The following is a 16,464-nucleotide window of genomic DNA, read 5'->3' on the forward strand; positions in this document are numbered from 1 at the left end:
AGTCTCAGAGCGGCTTACAAACTCCTTTCCCTTCCCCTCCCCACAACAGACACCCTGTGAGGTAGGTGGGGCTGAGAGAGCTCTGACACAAACTGCTCTTTTTCAAGGACAGCTGTGCCAGAGCTTGTGACTGACCCAAGGTCACATCAGCAGGTGCAAGTGGACAAGCGGGGAATCAAACCTGGTTCTCCCAGATTAGAGTCCGCACACTTAACCACTACACCAAACTGGCTCTATCCAGAAGAGTCTGGATAGAGATCTGGGAAAGCAAAGGGCGTCCAACAGACCGGCAGTTCCTGCCCCTTCTGGCTTTCATGGCATCCGTTACCTGGGAATTGGCAGGTGTGCCATGCTGGACGTAGAGGCTCAGGGCTTTGTCCCAGCTCCCCTCGCGGATGAGGTGGGTGGCATAAAGGGCCACGTACTTGTGCAACAGCTTGTAATTCTGCAAGAACAAGACGAAGGCTGGGAGGCTCCTTGCAATATTACCTGTCGAAGGCTCCAGGGAGGAAAGGGGCAGGTGGGATTGATGGACAGGAGGCACCTTACAGCAAACTCCTCGTTTGTGGACTGTGCCCTTAGTTTTTCCCATTTCTTGAACATTAGTGAGGGGGGAAAACCTTAGTAAAATCAAATAATAACCCAACCCCCTGTTCCTAAGTAACCCCACAATTGCCATGAGCAGCCAAGAGTTACGGTTCAGAGCTTTGGCGGGCAGGAAACTGGAATGGTGAGCTTAGACTCTCCCAGTACAGTGGTCACTTATTCATTGGATTCAGTTGGCCTTCCCAGGTTTATTCCTGCACAATCCATTTTTTGCTGACCTTTGCCTTATCCAGGCACTTTCCTGCTCTCACAATCACCAGATTCCACAGCCTTTATTCCATTCGGCTGAGCGAATTGTTTTCAGGGAAGAAAAGGGGATTGATCCAACACACCCAGTCACTCTTCAGTGCCTTGGCTCCACAGAGCTGAGAGACAGCCACCCTTTTTCAGGTGCCCTCAGCTTAGAGAAGCTGAGACTGCCCTTGCTGCATCAGAGATCTGTGGCCAGCTTTCCTGATGCCTTGATAAAAAGCAAGCGGACTGGGCTCATGGGGATTGGGGGTGCAGAGGGAACATGGTATGAGTCTGAGGGGCAGGAGACCCCACAGCTACCTGCTTGGCGGCTGTCTCTAGGCACTTTTCCCATTGTTCTCTCTCCACGTACATATCGAGGGCAGCCATGACATCAACTCCCACCAGCTGAAAAAGAGAAAAGAAAGCTCTTGCACAGATAGACAGCATTACAAAAAGATGGTCGTTTCTAGTACAAAGAGTCAACTTGAGCCTTCTAAACCAAAGCCCGTCCTCTTCGGATCACCCTTTGCTCTGTCACATGGGCCTCGCTTCAGGACCCCTCCACAAAACCCCGGGAGAGTCCAGCCGCCAGCCTCCACTGACGGATCCATTGCCTCCCTCCCTTCCCTTGTAACACAGCTTGCTGGCTCGAGCTTCTCTACCAGCCACGCACTGGTTTTATTAATGTTTTCATAAGTCATCATGAATGGAGAGGTAGCAGCTTTCACATGCCGTTTAAAGGGCATTTTTAGATGCCTGCTGGTTGTGTTTCTTTTAAAAGCAGTGCCTTTTGGGAAACATGACACACATACTGAACTGAACTGATATCCCAATGTAACAATTTCAACACAGCAAATGATCAGTCTGTGCCCTTTCCCCTCCCTCCCTTTCAGGGTTCCATCTCACCGAGTCCACTTTGCCCTGCTCCTTGAGATACTCCTTGTAGTGCTGGTCCACGTACTCTTCGTACCTGCCACAGAGGAAGGGTCTGTCTGTCACTTGTAGCTTGGCAGACAATGCCACCCTCCATTGCTCAGAGCCAAACAGCTTCCCCACCATAGTCCCAGTGGTATCAGAGAAGGTGTATACCCCCCCCCCTAAAATCCTTAAGAGCTTGCAAGGCAGACACATATACACTTCGTTCTGCCTCTACATTCTCGTCTTTCTTAGACAAGTAGCCAGAAGCTGCTGCTCAGTGGGTGAGTGCATGTTTTGTCAAAAGCCCTCAGTTCAGTCCCTGGCATTCCAGTTACAAGGAACGGAGCTGGAAAAGACCGTGTTCTGCCCAAGAAGACCCTGAGAAGCTACTGCCGGTCATAGAATCGTAGAGTTGGAAGGACCCATACAGGCCATCTAGTCCAACCCCCTGCTCAATGAAGGGTCTGCCTAGAGCATCCCTGACAAGTGTTCCTCCAGCTGCTTCTTGAAGACTGCCAGTGCGGGGGAGCTCATCACCTCCCTAGGCACTCATAGCAGAGGATACCGGGGTTCAGAGGAGCCACTACTTATGACAGTCTACGGCAGCTTCACCAACAAGGGAAGTTACCTGGGGTCGAGCTCCTTGGCCACCCGTTTGGCTTTGTTCCACTCTTCCCCCTCCATGAAGGCATCGATGGCTTCCTTGATCATATCCAGATTGAGGTAGAGCTCAGCTGCCTGAGGATGGGTAAGGAATCAGCTACACACATTTTGCTCCTTCCACACAGGGGAAAGTGGGTGTGCGCATGCAAGCGCTGGCTCTGAAGTGCAACGCTCCAGTCCCGGTAAGTGAGCTTACCACATTGAACTTGCCAATGCTGACTAGCTGAGGTCCCACCGTTCGCATCACCTCGATGCTCCGGGGTTGGCCGAGGAATTTGATGGAAAGCTCTGCCGCCTACCAAAAGACGAAGGATTCAAACCCACGAAGCCAGAGTGCAAGAGGGGGCAACGATGACCTACCATGGACGAGGGCTTGGAAGGTAGCAAGGGGCACATACAGCCTACAAGGCACTGGCCATGGGGGAACAGAGAGGAGACCTCAAGCCCCGCAAGGGCAATTGCTGCAAATGACCTCGCGTGCCATCTGAGCAGACCCTGCCTCCTAACTGGTTGCCTTAGATTAACACTGGAACAGTTCTGTGGATCCACAGTGGTCACTTACCTTCATCCAGCACTTCTCCATCCGGGCGTTGTTGCCCGGGTCGCGCACCTTCAGGTAGCAGTCCACAGCTCGGGAGTACTCGCCTGCCTGCTCCCACTCACGTGCTTGCTCCAGGATCCCCTCAATGCCCCTGCCAGTCAACAGGGTCTTGGTAAGTGTCTGGAGGGAGGTGCAGTAGCAATTGGGGCCTCCAGTGGAATGTGGGACCCTCCCCTCCCCTAACCACAGAGCCTTATTGTGCTAGGAACGGGGTGGGGAGGGGGGAGCTTGGCTGAGGTAATCCCAGTGTTGGTACAAGGATCCCAGAGGCCAGTGACTGGGACCACAGGCCATCTTCTGCATGCCGGGATACCCACTCCTAGGCCTCACCTCCTACAGAGTTGCTTACCTGAGACCCTTCTTGGTTGCCTCTCTTTCGTACGCCTCCTGCAGGGCCTCCAGGTCCCCAGGAAGATACTCCTTGCAGACCCGCAGGGCATCGGCCCACATGCCTGCTTCCTGGGGGTGTGAAGCAAGCACAGGTTCATGACCGTGAGTGCCTTCATAAGGAGAGAGATTGTTGAGCAAAGGGGACGTCTGGGTCCTGAGCAATCTGGAGAAGAATCTCAAAACCACCCATGGGGGGGGGGGATCATTCTTCAGTGCCATAAAATCCTTGGGGTCCTTTGGGAACCACTGGGTGTCACCATTTTTTATGACAGTTCTGCCCAGTCCACACGGGACCATGGTGATGCCCACCCTAATGGCCAGCAGCAAAAGCAGACGTCTGGCACAAAATGACCAACAGAGGAGCAGACGAGCACGCTGTGTTAGCTGGTGCATCTCCTGCAAGATCCCTTTTCTTCCACTGCTCCCTATCCCACTGATGCGCTCCCACCATCAAGAGAAAGTGTGGTTCCTCCCCCATGATTTGGCCTTTCGGCTTGCACAGATTTAATCTTGCACACACCACATTCTGAGTACTGTATTTTTATTTCTATGGGAACCCTTTGTGGACAGGGGGGGGGGGAGCCCGTCCCCGCTCCATACTCTAATTCCCTGTCTGAGAACAGTGAGCGGGCTGGGGAGGGGGCTACTCTGGTCTCAGCACGATACCCTGATGTGCCCTTCATGGGTAGGCACCCCACCCCCGCCAAAGCCGAGAGGTCCCATGCGGGGTTCTCCCACCTTGTAGTGCTTCACTGCCAGGTCGAGACGCTGAGCTCGCAGCAGCAAGGCCTCCGCTTTCGGGAACTCCTTTTGCTTGAAGGCAGCATCAGCCTGGCCAACCAACACGATCACCACGCTGTCTGGGTCATGGGCCTCGGCCACCCGCTGGGCAGCAGCCCAATTCTGGGCATGAGCGTGCCTGGGGCAGCACAGTGGAACAGGGTGGAGCAGAGACAGTCACGAAAAGAGAGAATCAAACTGTTGCAGAATTCTGGGGTCAATGAGCCTGGGCCTTTCTGCTCTCTGTAGGTTTTGCTATAACTGACTTTGGTTTCTTGGGTCAGAAGTCCCATAAGCCTTTGCTCTTTTGCTGGCAGCCTAGACATAAAAACGAAAGCCTTGCCCTGTAGATTAATAAAATATATCTGGGCTAAAGGTCACACTAGCAAAGAGATCTTCTTCAATTCCGCAGGGCCCGTAAGACGGAGCTGTTCCGCCGGGCCCTCGGCTGAGGCAGTGGATGTCCATGTATGGCCTCCCTGAGGTTTTGCTTCCCTTTCTAACAACTGCTGGCCAGGACCACTCGCAACCGTTAAAATAAACTTTTGCTGAAGAATGGTGACCACCCTTTTTAATGTATAATGTTTTAATATTTTAATTATTGTATTAATGAAATTTGCTTTTAATGTATTGATAAAATGTTGTTACCCGTCCTGAGCCTGCTCGCGGGAAGGGGGGACTATAAATATGAATGAATAAATAAGTGAAGAAATAAATGATCAATTTAGGATAGGTGGGTATTTGGCAAGTTTGGAACATTTTTAATTGACTCCTTCCTTGATTCCTATTGGCTGAAATGAGAATAAAAAGGCGGCTTTGGGCTTTGTTCGAGCCAACACCCCACCTTGGCTTGAGTGAGGTCTTGGTCCACAGTCCAGGAATTCCTTGTTCTTTCTGAAGTGCACACTATACCAGGTATAGGGTATCGATATTGAATATATGCCATTGAGTTTTACTTGTGTATGGTTTTAGAGTTAATAAATACTTTCAGTTTAAGGCAACTGTTCTCTCTGTGTTTCCCTCTCCCACTGGAGGCCTGAGTTCCCTAGCCAGACTTCCACCCATCCATAGAAAAGAACCCTAATGGGGTTGGGGATCCCTGGACCCCTAAAATTCTAGGTCTAGGTCTAAAATTCAGGTCTAGGGTCTGGATCCCTAAAATTACCCAACACAAACAGCCTAGGAGACTCCCAAGAGGTTAGAAGGCCCTCTCCCAGCAGACCTAGCCGGATAGGACCAGAAATGGGGGCCCTGGAGGAGAGAGAAGCCAGGTCAGAAGCCAGGGACACTACTGTGGTAAAGGGCACACTTACATCAGGACTGCTTCTTTGGGCTTCCCGGCCTTCACAAACTCCACTTCTGCCTCTTCAAATTTGCCCTGTTCACCAGGAGAAAGATGGATAGAGTGGGAGTCTCAGGACAGTTACCATGGGCATCCCACCTACTTGATTCCAATCCCACACCAGCACTCCTACCTCATCTTCCAAGAAGGAGCCGTACTTGAAATGAATCTCGGGCAGCTTCTGTTTGAGTGAGAGCCGAGCCAACTCAAAGGCAAAGTCAAACATGCTGCAGAGGAGAAGAAGGAGCTGGCTGGAGGAGAGGGGCCTAACCTGACTCCAGCGGACAGCAAAGGGTGCTCCACGGGCGCTTAGCTGAATACGGGGCACAAAGGAGGGTACAGCCACAAGAGGCTACCATGCTGGCAGGCGGTAGGACCCCCCTGTAGAAGCCCAGTGCATTGTGGGAGGCCACAGACAGCCCCTACCCCGAAGGCCATGCCAGTGGAAAAGCACACGCTTGGACGCGAAAAGACTGTCCGCCCCGCACTCACTTGTTGTCAGCCGCATGGTCAATGGCCATTTCCAGGAGTCCAAATTTGTTCAGGAGCTTCACAGCCGCCTCTCCGCCCAGACTCTTTGCCCATAAGAAGGCCACGTGCTTGTGGGAGTTCACCCCGCCGTGCGCTTTGGCCACCTGCCTCAGAGCAAAGACAGGGAGGGCTTGAGCGTGCAGCGGCTCCCCCTTCCCCTGCCCCAGGGAAGAATGTCCTCCCCAAGTCCCAGGCAGCGGGTGAGCCCTTCAGCATGGAGAGTGGTCTGTGCTGCCAGCTGCAGCCTCTGAAGTGGCGGTTTTGCTCGTGCTTCCTGTCTCCAGGGGTAAGCTCTGGGTGTGGGCAGGGGTGCAACTCCAAGGGCAAGAACCAAAGGGCCCTCGATCTGGCACCCTGTAGCCTCGGTCCACTGGATGCAGGACCAGCCCAGGACGTAATTATTTTTTGTTTGTCGTATGTAAGATGTGCGTATTTCATTTACTGTATTTTGGATTGAGTTTTTATATTATTGCCATAAGCTACTTCGGGCTTCTTCAGGAAGAAAAGTGGTGAATGAATATGCCAAGTGAGGAAACACTAGACTGGGAGAGGGATGTCACCCCCCCCCCCACAGGTCACTCTCCATTCAGACAGCAATGGGTACAGTACATGACACAGCCACCCATCTGGGGCTCAGCTGGTAGACTGCTGGGAACAATCTCTATCGTTGTTACTGCAGTGTATGCTGGGAGCTGCCCTTACCCTGTAGGCCTCATCCCACATGTTATTCATTCGGTACATGTTCACGGCGGACTTCCACTCCTTGGCTTCCAGGTAATGATACTCCGCCTCCTGCAGGCGGCTATCAGCTTCCAGCTCCTGAAACCAGAATCCCGTCCGTTAACCAGGCTGGCTCTCCCTGCCCCTGCCCCTTAAAGCCCTCTCCAGAACTCTCACCTTGCCCAGGTGGAGGTGCGTATCGCTCAACAGGTCCTTGTGGTACTTGGCCAGCAGGCGGATCATCTCGTCATACATCTTGCACTTCTTGTACATGGTGATGGCCAAGTCCGGTTCGTCGACCGTGACGTACAGCCTGGGGACGACGCGGTGTTGAGAGGACGGCCCCCAGAGTGCGTGGGAGAGTGCCACCCCTAGCCTTGTGCAGAGCCGGCTGCCTTCGGCTCCAGACAACTACCAGAGAACTCAGACCAGCTCAAAGCTGGCAGTGCCTCTTCGGCCAGGGCAGCCTCAGGCCTCCCCCACAATCCAAGTGGGCTGGAATCCCAGCTCAGGCGGTTGCGGCGATGCCACTTACCGCTCGGCCTCCTTGTACTTCCCTTGCCGCTCCATCTCCTGGGCCTGAGTGATGTACAGCACAGACACGTCCTCCGGCCTCATGCACCTGGATGCCAGCTGTAGAGAGATGGCAGGCCCCAGGCTAAAATGATCTCCCTGGACCTCCCGCAAAGTAGGGTCTAGTTTACCCCCACCCATTTCTTTCAGTAGTGCAAGCGATTCAGGACAGACCAACTGGCTTCGGTTTTTTAGAAAAGCAAAGCGTTTGCCCTCTAGAGTTCAAAGCATGGGAATTTCTCCTCTGCCCAGCCCCAGCAAGATCCCACAGTGAGCCTCCATTTGAGACAGGCACGCCTGCATCGGGGCCTGTGATTTCGTTTACCGGTGACTGTTGACGTGAATTTTAAGGGCAAGCTCCCTTCATCGTGCAGTGGGGATCAAAAACTGGAAGGACATCTAAAGGCAGCCCGTGTCTCCCCAAGTCAGTGCCATGCACACGTGCAAGAGGAACAGGGCCTGCAGACAGGAGTCTCACCTTATGCGCCTGTTCCCAGCGTCCGGCCTGCGTGTACATGTCGATGGCATCCTTTATGCAGTCTCCTTTGATGTACACCTCCTCGGCTATCTGGAGAGACCAGTGCCACATTGCTCAACCACGCCATGACACTCACCTGGTGCCTGCGACTTTGGGTGGGTGGTGGGGGGGAGGGCCTTACCTCATACTCCTGCAGGGCTGCATAGTGCTGGGCTATCTTGGGATAGTGTTTGGCTCCCGTTTTCTTGTCCTGCGTGTCCAGGATGTAAATGGCCTTCTTCCATTGCCGTGCCCCGATGGCCGCCTCGATGGCCTTGACGGCACACCTGGAGTGGGAGGACACACTTCTTAGGGCAAGACTCCTGGCTGCCGCAGCTCTCCAGGAGAACAGAGAAGGAGCAGGGGACGGTGCCAAAACCCACACACAGCGGCCAGACACCACAGTGCCCAGCAGAGACAACTCCAACAAGGAAGGGTGCCTTCCCAGGGCTGTTGTGTGTGTAAAGTGCTGTCAAGTCGCACCCCACTTATGGCGATCCCGAGGCAAGAGACATTCTGAGACAGTTTGCCATTTCCTGCCTCTGTGCAGCAGTCCTGGACTTTGCTGGCAGTCTCCCATCCAAGCACTAACCAGGGCACTAACCCTGCTTAGCTTCCCAGAACTGATGAGCCTTGGCTAGTCCGGTCAGGGCCCTCCTGCCTTTACCTGGCCTCAATATAGTGGTTGATGGCAGCGTCCAGCTGCTTCTGCTGCACCAGATGGTCCCCCCAGCCCTCCTCCAGCTTCACAACTTCCGCTGGGAAGACCAGACGAGCCAGCTCCACTGCTGCATGGAGGAGAGACACAAGAAAGGCCTAAGGGCGGCAGGAAGAGGAAGAGCCCCGGGCCCGCTTGCTCTTCCTTGGACTCCTTGATCCGGATCAGATCCAGGACAATGGTCTTAAGGAATGCAGCGGCAGGCAGGGCTGGAGAAGGAGACCCCACATGAGCTCAAAATAGGAGTTAGGAGGCTAAAACGTAGCCAAGCCAGGAACTTAGGGAGCAGCCCCCCTGCCCAGTCCGATACCTTTCAGGAAAGAGCTGCCCTTCCGGTAACACTCCAGCGCCCTTTGGGGGTTCCGAGTCTTCTCAAACAGCTCCCCAGCCTGAGACACAGACATAAGAGGGGCCCTCGCTGAAATCCCTTCCCAAGAGAAACTGAACAGAGTGCAACTCCAGCTCTTTTTCAAAGGCAAGTGAAAGGCCTTTTTTTGAACAAAAGCAGAACGAGCCTACAGTGACCTGATTCGTGATTTATTTATTTTTTGGGGGGTCACGTGTCCCTTTGGTACCCAGAGTCCAGATGAACCCTGCTGCACCCCAAGCCTCTCGCCTGGGAAACCATAATTGTAACCCCAGCTGTGCTGATGCACAAGCAAGTGCCACTCAGGCCTTTACCCTTGGGAAAACCCACCCCAGCCCCCAGAGCCCTTACGGGAAAGTGAGAAGAATGAGAAAGTGAGGCTGTGCATATGCAGAGAAGGGGACACCCTGATGGTGGGCTGAGTCTGCTGAGTTCCCTGCTACTAGTCAGGCCTACTCTGAAGGGATAAGGAGAGGTTTGCTTGCAAGACAAAATAAATCAGAAACCGCAGCTTCTGGGGTGGACTGCATTACCGTCTGCAGCTCTCTTGCCTTGCTAACTCACTGAAAAGACTGGCCACTTCCATCAGTCTCCTGAACAAGCCGAGCCCTGAACCCATGAGATGAAAAGACCAAGGCTGCAGTCCTGCACATAAGAAGAGCCCTGCTGGATCAGACTAGAAGTCCATGTAGTCCAGCATCTGGTCTCACACAGGGGCCAACCGGTTCCTATGGAGGGCTAACAACAGGGCATAGAGACCGAGGCCTTCCCCCAATATTGCCTCCTGGCTCTGGGATTCAGAAGCTGACTGCCTCTGAATGTGGAGGTAGCCACTGACAGCCCTCTCATCCACGAATCTAAGTCCCTTTTAACTGGAAGATTAGCAGGAACCTTCCTACAAACCTTTTTTGTTTTATTTTGATTTCGTTTACAGTTTTGCCAACCCGTGTTCTCCCTCAGCAGAGTAGGACTAGATCAGACACCTCATTTTCGAATACACGTACTTTCCTTTCTTGATAGAGGAGGCCTTGTCCCCGGTGACTGGGAAACGGGGACTTTGGGGAGCCCTGCCATTTCCACATGAATGGTTTTGTTTGTGTTGGTTTTGTGGCTGAAGGTTGTTGTAGCTTATATGGGGTTTTTTAAAAAAAAGATCCATTATTTTTCTTTTGAATAATTTTGCCTTCGCTGAAGGCTTTCAGTCTTTTGTAGGGACGTGAGTTTAGATAGTTCCAGTCTTTCTTTCTGTCTTTGGTATTTTCTCCCCCCCCCCCCCAAATCCCCAACCCATTCTTGTATAAATATGCACTGTTCTTTTCTCGCTCTAGGGGTGAAGAGCTGGGTCTTTCTACACTACGTTAGCCTGAAGTGACATTCACTCTTTGTATGCCAGAAGAATGTAGCAACCCTGCCAAGGTGTGCAGGGACAGCTCAAAAGCCTGGTGGTTGCCAACTGCGGGTCCCAAGAAAACAGAGGTGAGACGGGTGACGGAGGCTGGATGCCAATGAAGCCTAAAAGGGAGGGGCTGATGCCGGAACAGGGGACGCTCCCACCTCTGTGGCCCCCCCTCACAGAACAGCCATGGCAACGCAAATGCAGAGGCTGACATTGCCTTGCAACTCCTTTTAGGGCCTTATTCCCCTGCCCTTTGCACTTCCGGTTCCAGCCCCCGTCAGAAGCCCCACCTGCTCGAAGAGCTCCCCTCGGATAAGAGCTGTGGCAATGCGATTGACGAGGTCGGTGTTGCCCAGCAGCTCCTCTCGGCCCATGGCCAGCCGTGCCGCTTTGGCCGGCAGCCCCGCCTTCAAGTAGAGGCCGACGGCTGCTTGCAAGTCCCCTTGGCTCTCCTGCACCTCTGCAGCCCGCTCCTCCTGCTGTGTCTGCAACAGCCACTCGTAATACCCTCGGCGCAGTTTCTCCAAGGAAGGATGGCCCTGGGAAAAGGGGAAGAGAGACACAAAGTGGACACACCTGGAATGATCTGCTGCCCTTGCAGACTGTGCCGACTGGTACAAAGAGCCACCATCTCCACCCATGGGGCCTGACCAGTGCAAGCCCTTCTGCTCCCAGCCTCATCTTACTTTGGCCTCTGCCACCGCAATGCATTCGTCCCACATGTGCAGCTCTTGGTACATCTCCATGGCTTCATCCACAGCATTCTAGATGAAGGTAAAAAGTATGAGTTAAAAAGTACTTGACTCACACAACCACTTTTAACGACTCACACAACCACTTTTAACTTTAAAAGGGGTAATTTTTCTGATATGAGGGGACATGTGGGGAGGAAACTGAAGGGAAAAGTAGAAAGGGTCAAAACCATTGGGGAAGCTTGGAAACTGTTTAAAACTACAATTCTAGAAGCTCAAAAAAAAAATATTCCGCAGGTTAGGAAAGGCACAAACAGGTATAAGAAAAAGCCTACATGGTTAACAAACAAAGTAATGGAAGCTGTAAAAGGTAAAAAGGATTCCTTTAAGCGGTGGAAAGCTAGTCACAGTGAGGCTGATAAAACAGAACACAGGCTATGGCAAATAAAATGCAAGTCTGTGGTCAGGCATGCAAAAAGGGAATATGAGGAGCATATAGCAAAAAATGTAAAGACCAACAATAAAACTTTCTTCAAATACATTAGAAACAGGAAACCAGCCAGGGAGGCAGTGGGGCCCTTGGATGACCAAGGGGTAAAAGGAGTACTGAAGGATGATAGGGAAATGGCTGAGAAGCTAAATGCATTTTTTGCCTCCGTCTTCACTGTGGAAGATGAGAGGTGCTTGCCCACTCCAGAGCCGCTGAGTTCGGGAGGGGTGTTGAAAGACCTGAGTCAGATTGAGGTGACGAGAGAGGAGGTCCTAAAACTGATAAACAACTTAAAAACTGATAAATCACCAGGCCCAGATGGCATACATCCAAGAGTTCTGAAAGAACTCAATTGTGAACTTGTGGATCTCCTGACAAAAATATGTAATCTCTCCTTAAAATCAGCCTCCATTCCTGAGGACTGGAAGGTAGCTAATGTCACTCCCATCTTTAAAAAGGGTTCCAGAGGAGATCCGGGAAATTACAGGCCAGTCAGTCTGACGTCGATACCGGGTAAATTGGTGGAAACCATTATTAAGGAAAGAATTAGTAGGCACATAGATGAACAAAACCTATTGAGGCAGACTCAACATGGGTTCTGTAAGGGAAGATCTTGTCTCACTAACCTGTTAATGTTCTTTGAGGGGGTGAACAAACATGTGGACAAGGGGGATCCAATAGATATTGTTTACCTTGACTTCCAGAAAGCTTTTGATAAAGTTCCTCATCAAAGGCTCCTAAGCAAGCTCAAAAATCATGGGATAAAAGGACAAGTCCTTTTATGGATCAAAAACTGGCTAATTAATAGAAAACAGAGAGTGAGTATAAATGGGCAGTTCTCCCAGTGGAGGGGTGTAAGCAGTGGGGTACCACAGGGATCAGTACTTGGTCCACTGCTTTTTAACTTGTTCATTAATGATTTGGAGTTGGGAGTAAGCAGTGAAGTGGCTAAATTTGCGGATGATACGAAGTTGTTCAGGGTGGTGAAAACCAGTGAGGATTGTGAGGCACTCCAAAGGGATCTGTCAAAGTTGGGCGAGTGGGCGTCAACATGGCAAATGGGGTTCAATGTGGCCAAGTGCAAGGTGATGCACATTGGAGCCAAAAATCCTAACTATAAATACACGTTGATGGGGTCTGAACTGGCAGAGACAGATCAAGAGAGAGATCTTGGAGTTGTAGTAGATAACTCACTGAAAATGTCGAGACAGTGTGTGACTGCAATAAAGAAGGCCAATGCTATGCTGGGGATTATTAGGAAGGGTATTGTAAACAGATCAGCCAATATCATAATGCCGCTATATAAATCAATGGTGCGACCTCATCTGGAATACTGTGTGCAATTCTGGTCACCACACCTTAAAAAGGATATTATAGCTTTGGAAAAAGTGCAGAAAAGAGCAACTCGAATGATAAAAGGGTTGGAACACTTTCCCTATGAGGAAAGGTTAAGGCGCTTAGGGCTCTTTAGCTTGGAGAAACGACGACTGAGGGGTGACATGATTGAGGTTTATAAGATTATGCATGGGAAAGAGCAGGTAGAGAAAGAGGTACTTTTCTCCCTTTCTCACAATACAAGAACCCGTGGGCACTCCATGAAATTGCTGAGCGGTCGGGTTAGAACGGATAAAAGGAAGTACTTCTTCACCCAAAGAGTGATTAACACTTGGAATTCACTGCCACAGGAAGTGGTGGCAGCTACAAGCATGGACGGCTTCAAAAGGGAATTAGATAAGCATATGGAGCAGAGGTCCATCAGTGGCTATTAGCCACAAGGTATAGATAGGGACTCTGGGGCAAGTGATGCTCTGTCATCTTGGTGCTTGGGGGGGGGGTCAACAGTGGGAGGGCTTCTAATGTCCTGGCCCCACTGGTGGACCTCCTGATGGCACTGGTATTTCTGGCCACTGTGGGATACAGAGTGTTGGACTGGATGGGCCTTTGGCCTGATCCAACATTGGCATCTCTTATGTTCTTATGAGGTGCAGGGAGGGACTCAGAGGTGCAGGTGGGATGGGTTGCCTGCAAGGGAGCCTGGCTCCTGGACTCACCTGCTCAAGTAGGATCATCTCCGCCAGCTTGTAGTTCTTCTCCAGCATGGCCAGGCGGACCCGCACCTGGTAATAGTCTGTGCCGTCCCCTCCCTAAAAGGAAATGGGGCAGTCTACAGTCAGGCAGGGAGTAGACGGGGGCTCCCTGCTCCTGGAGACATGAAGCAGAAGAATGGGTGCCTTCCACCCTGTCTGGTCAGTTAAGGGCAGCAGGGCTTTTCACTGCCATAATGTAATCACCACCCTGAGTGAGTACAGCATCTGCTCAGATGGACAGGGGTCCAAAGCCTGAGGAAGAATCTGGGTGTGATGTGAATAGACACAAAAAGCTGCCTTAAACTGAATCAGACCACTGGCCCATCAACATACTGTCTACTTTGAATGGCAAAGGCTCTCCAGGGTCTCAGGCTGAGGTCATCTACATGACCTACAACCAGTGTTCCCTCTAAGCTGAGTTAGTGTGAGCTAGCTCACAGTTTTTTAGCCTCCAGCTCACACATTTTTGCCTTAGATCAGGAAGGAGGGCTCCAGAGCAAACTAATTGATGCAGCAGCCAAATTGTTCACTCACAACTTTAATGCCAGTAGCTCACAAAGTAGGATTTTTGCTCACAAGACTCCAAGGCTTAGAGGGAGCATTGCCTACAACCCTATCCTCGAACCCAGGACCTTCTGCATGCGAAGCAGATGCTCTGCCACTGAGCCACAGATACAGGTGAGGCTCCCCTCCTTGGTATCTTTAAAGGAGGGCAGAGGGGTACGCGTGCAAGGGAAGAAACAGACACGGGCCACTCACATATTCTTTGGCCACCTGGTCCGCAATCTCATTGGTCTTATGGAGGAACTGGGCCTTGGACACGTGCCCAAGAGCAGCAAAACACCTGTGAAGAGAGTAGGAAAGGCGGGAACCCCACTGCAATAACCAGGCCAGCTTGTGCTCAAGCAGAGGTAGTTAACCAGAGGTCTGAAATACATGTGACATTAAGGGTCTGCAATCATATCTTCTAACATGTAGTTCAACCCTTAAAAAGCAGCCACGGATAACCCCAGGTCAAATTCCATTGCCTGTTGTGGCTGTTTTGAAAGGGTCATGGATCCCTAATGTCATGTCCAGGGTTTGGCCCTAATCAAGACTATTATTATGGCAGCTCAAGACAGGAGGAATCCCACCGTCAACATGGGATTGCACAAGCACTGCCATTTGGGTACAAAGGGTCACCAGATGGTTGTTCGAACTAGTCAGATCACGCCCCCTATCCCCAACCCACCTCTCAGCAATGTGCAGCTGCTTGGCTTCCAGGGCCAGTCGGCTCAGCGTCTTCCACATGGCCTCTGTCTCCGTGGACATCTCCAGGGTCTCTAGGAAGGCAACGGCCCTGGGAACAAACAAGAAGGTGGGACCACCGCTCCTCACAAGGCAGGGTATGGGAGTGGGGAGGTTGCTGTAACGCCCTGGCCTGAAAGAGGTGGTCTCTGTGGGGACGGATGAAGCTCTGCAAGGGGGTTGCTGGTTCCTTCCTACTGAGGACCGCCTACCTGCCTGCCCCGCTTCTTCCACCCTTACCTGTGGTAATCGCCATCGTCGATTGCTGTGCCGAACTCGATCAGCCCTTCATCCAGGGTGTAGGACACTGTGTTCACCCCTTCGGTCACAATCACCTCTGTCTTCCCGTTGCTTCTTTCCAGGTCCACAATGTCACCCTGCCAGGAGTCAAAACCCTTCGTTCAGCATTGCCCTTCGCCCACTCTGCAAGCATGGGAGGGCCTGGCACCACTCCGCCCTCTGTGAGGCTGACCTTGCTGTCCCCTCCACCAGCTGAGGGATGCCCAGCTGCTTTGCCAGATTTCCCTTCCTCCGGCGGAGACAGAGAGGACGCTGGTTGGGCACCAAGCCAGAGCCCGGGCACCTGCCTCGTGGCAGCCACCAGAATCCCCAGCAGAGGAAGGCTGTTACCTTCATAGGGAACATGGTCACGCGCTCTGGGGTGTCGATGTTATACCACACGCAGAGGCTGCTTCGGTTCTGGCCCACCACCACGTCGCTCCCTGGGACCCACTGCACATAGGAGCAGTAGCTCAGGATGGTGGTCTTGGTGGCTCCCTCGATGTCATACAGCTGCAGCTGGAGGGAGGAAGGAAAAGAGTCACGGGAGCACTCGAGGAGGGGGAGGCAGGCCCTCACTGCCTCCTTCCCACCCCTGCCTCTTCCTCTGGGGCCTTACCCTCATCTTCTTGTCCCGGAAGAGCAACTTGTGACCTGTCTCGTTGAGCTCCAGCCAGTCAATCTTGCTGTCGTGGCTGATGGTGCCAATGTTATAGCCACCCACGAGGTCCACTGCGGAAGGCAGAGAAAAGCCACGTGGCTCAGGAGCTATGTCAAAGGGGGGGGCGTGTCAGGAGCAAGGAAGGCGCCTCACTCACCCATTGCTATCGTCTTGATGTCCACCAGATAGGCCAGCCGCTTGTTCTCTTCCACTCCCCGCTGCCTCCTTTCATTGATGCGGACGCTGGGGCACAGAGGAGACAGGCATTACGACAGGGCGAGGGCCCAGTTACCCTCTTCCCTGCAGAGGTTCCAGTGAGAAAAATAAAAGAGGGCTTCGCTGCTCACCTGATGAGATGGGGGTTCATAAACTCGGTGCGCACAGAGCCCAGGATCTCATTGTTGCCGTACTCCACCAGGGTCAGCTCCCCTGCGTTGAAGATCATGCAGACCTGGAGCAAGGGGAGAGCTTGAGGGGGATGTCCCTGCTTGGACTGCGGGAGTCGCAGGGGGGGGGGAGAGGGAGGGCGTCGGCTTTCCAAGCACAAGGCTTGCTCTATTTGCCCTGTGCTGCACCGGGGGCCTCGAGCTGGCCCTCACTCCCTAACGTTGC

At 52.5% G+C, this 16,464-nt stretch overlaps 1 protein-coding gene across 1 annotated transcript in view; it reads right to left on the reverse strand.

The window, feature by feature from the left end:
• IFT172 (intraflagellar transport 172) overlaps window positions 1-16,464 on the reverse strand; it is a 43,247-nt gene that overhangs the window by 8,776 nt on the left and 18,007 nt on the right. The window contains 28 exon segments of the mRNA XM_015415158.1: window positions 329-445; window positions 1,159-1,245; window positions 1,747-1,810; window positions 2,387-2,496; window positions 2,618-2,716; window positions 2,984-3,113; window positions 3,372-3,481; window positions 4,151-4,331; window positions 5,506-5,570; window positions 5,668-5,761; window positions 6,027-6,169; window positions 6,768-6,884; window positions 6,963-7,098; window positions 7,321-7,418; window positions 7,837-7,926; window positions 8,018-8,162; window positions 8,543-8,663; window positions 8,904-8,982; window positions 10,647-10,895; window positions 11,043-11,120; window positions 13,590-13,682; window positions 14,385-14,469; window positions 14,857-14,964; window positions 15,153-15,289; window positions 15,543-15,710; window positions 15,811-15,923; window positions 16,010-16,095; window positions 16,200-16,303. Coding sequence (XP_015270644.1) covers window positions 329-445; window positions 1,159-1,245; window positions 1,747-1,810; window positions 2,387-2,496; window positions 2,618-2,716; window positions 2,984-3,113; window positions 3,372-3,481; window positions 4,151-4,331; window positions 5,506-5,570; window positions 5,668-5,761; window positions 6,027-6,169; window positions 6,768-6,884; window positions 6,963-7,098; window positions 7,321-7,418; window positions 7,837-7,926; window positions 8,018-8,162; window positions 8,543-8,663; window positions 8,904-8,982; window positions 10,647-10,895; window positions 11,043-11,120; window positions 13,590-13,682; window positions 14,385-14,469; window positions 14,857-14,964; window positions 15,153-15,289; window positions 15,543-15,710; window positions 15,811-15,923; window positions 16,010-16,095; window positions 16,200-16,303 — 3,207 coding nt within the window.

Source organism: Gekko japonicus, unplaced genomic scaffold (assembly GCF_001447785.1).
Source record: "Gekko japonicus isolate JY-2015 unplaced genomic scaffold, Gekko_japonicus_V1.1 scaffold63, whole genome shotgun sequence".
In the NCBI taxonomy this organism is placed as follows: domain Eukaryota; kingdom Metazoa; phylum Chordata; class Lepidosauria; order Squamata; family Gekkonidae; genus Gekko; species Gekko japonicus.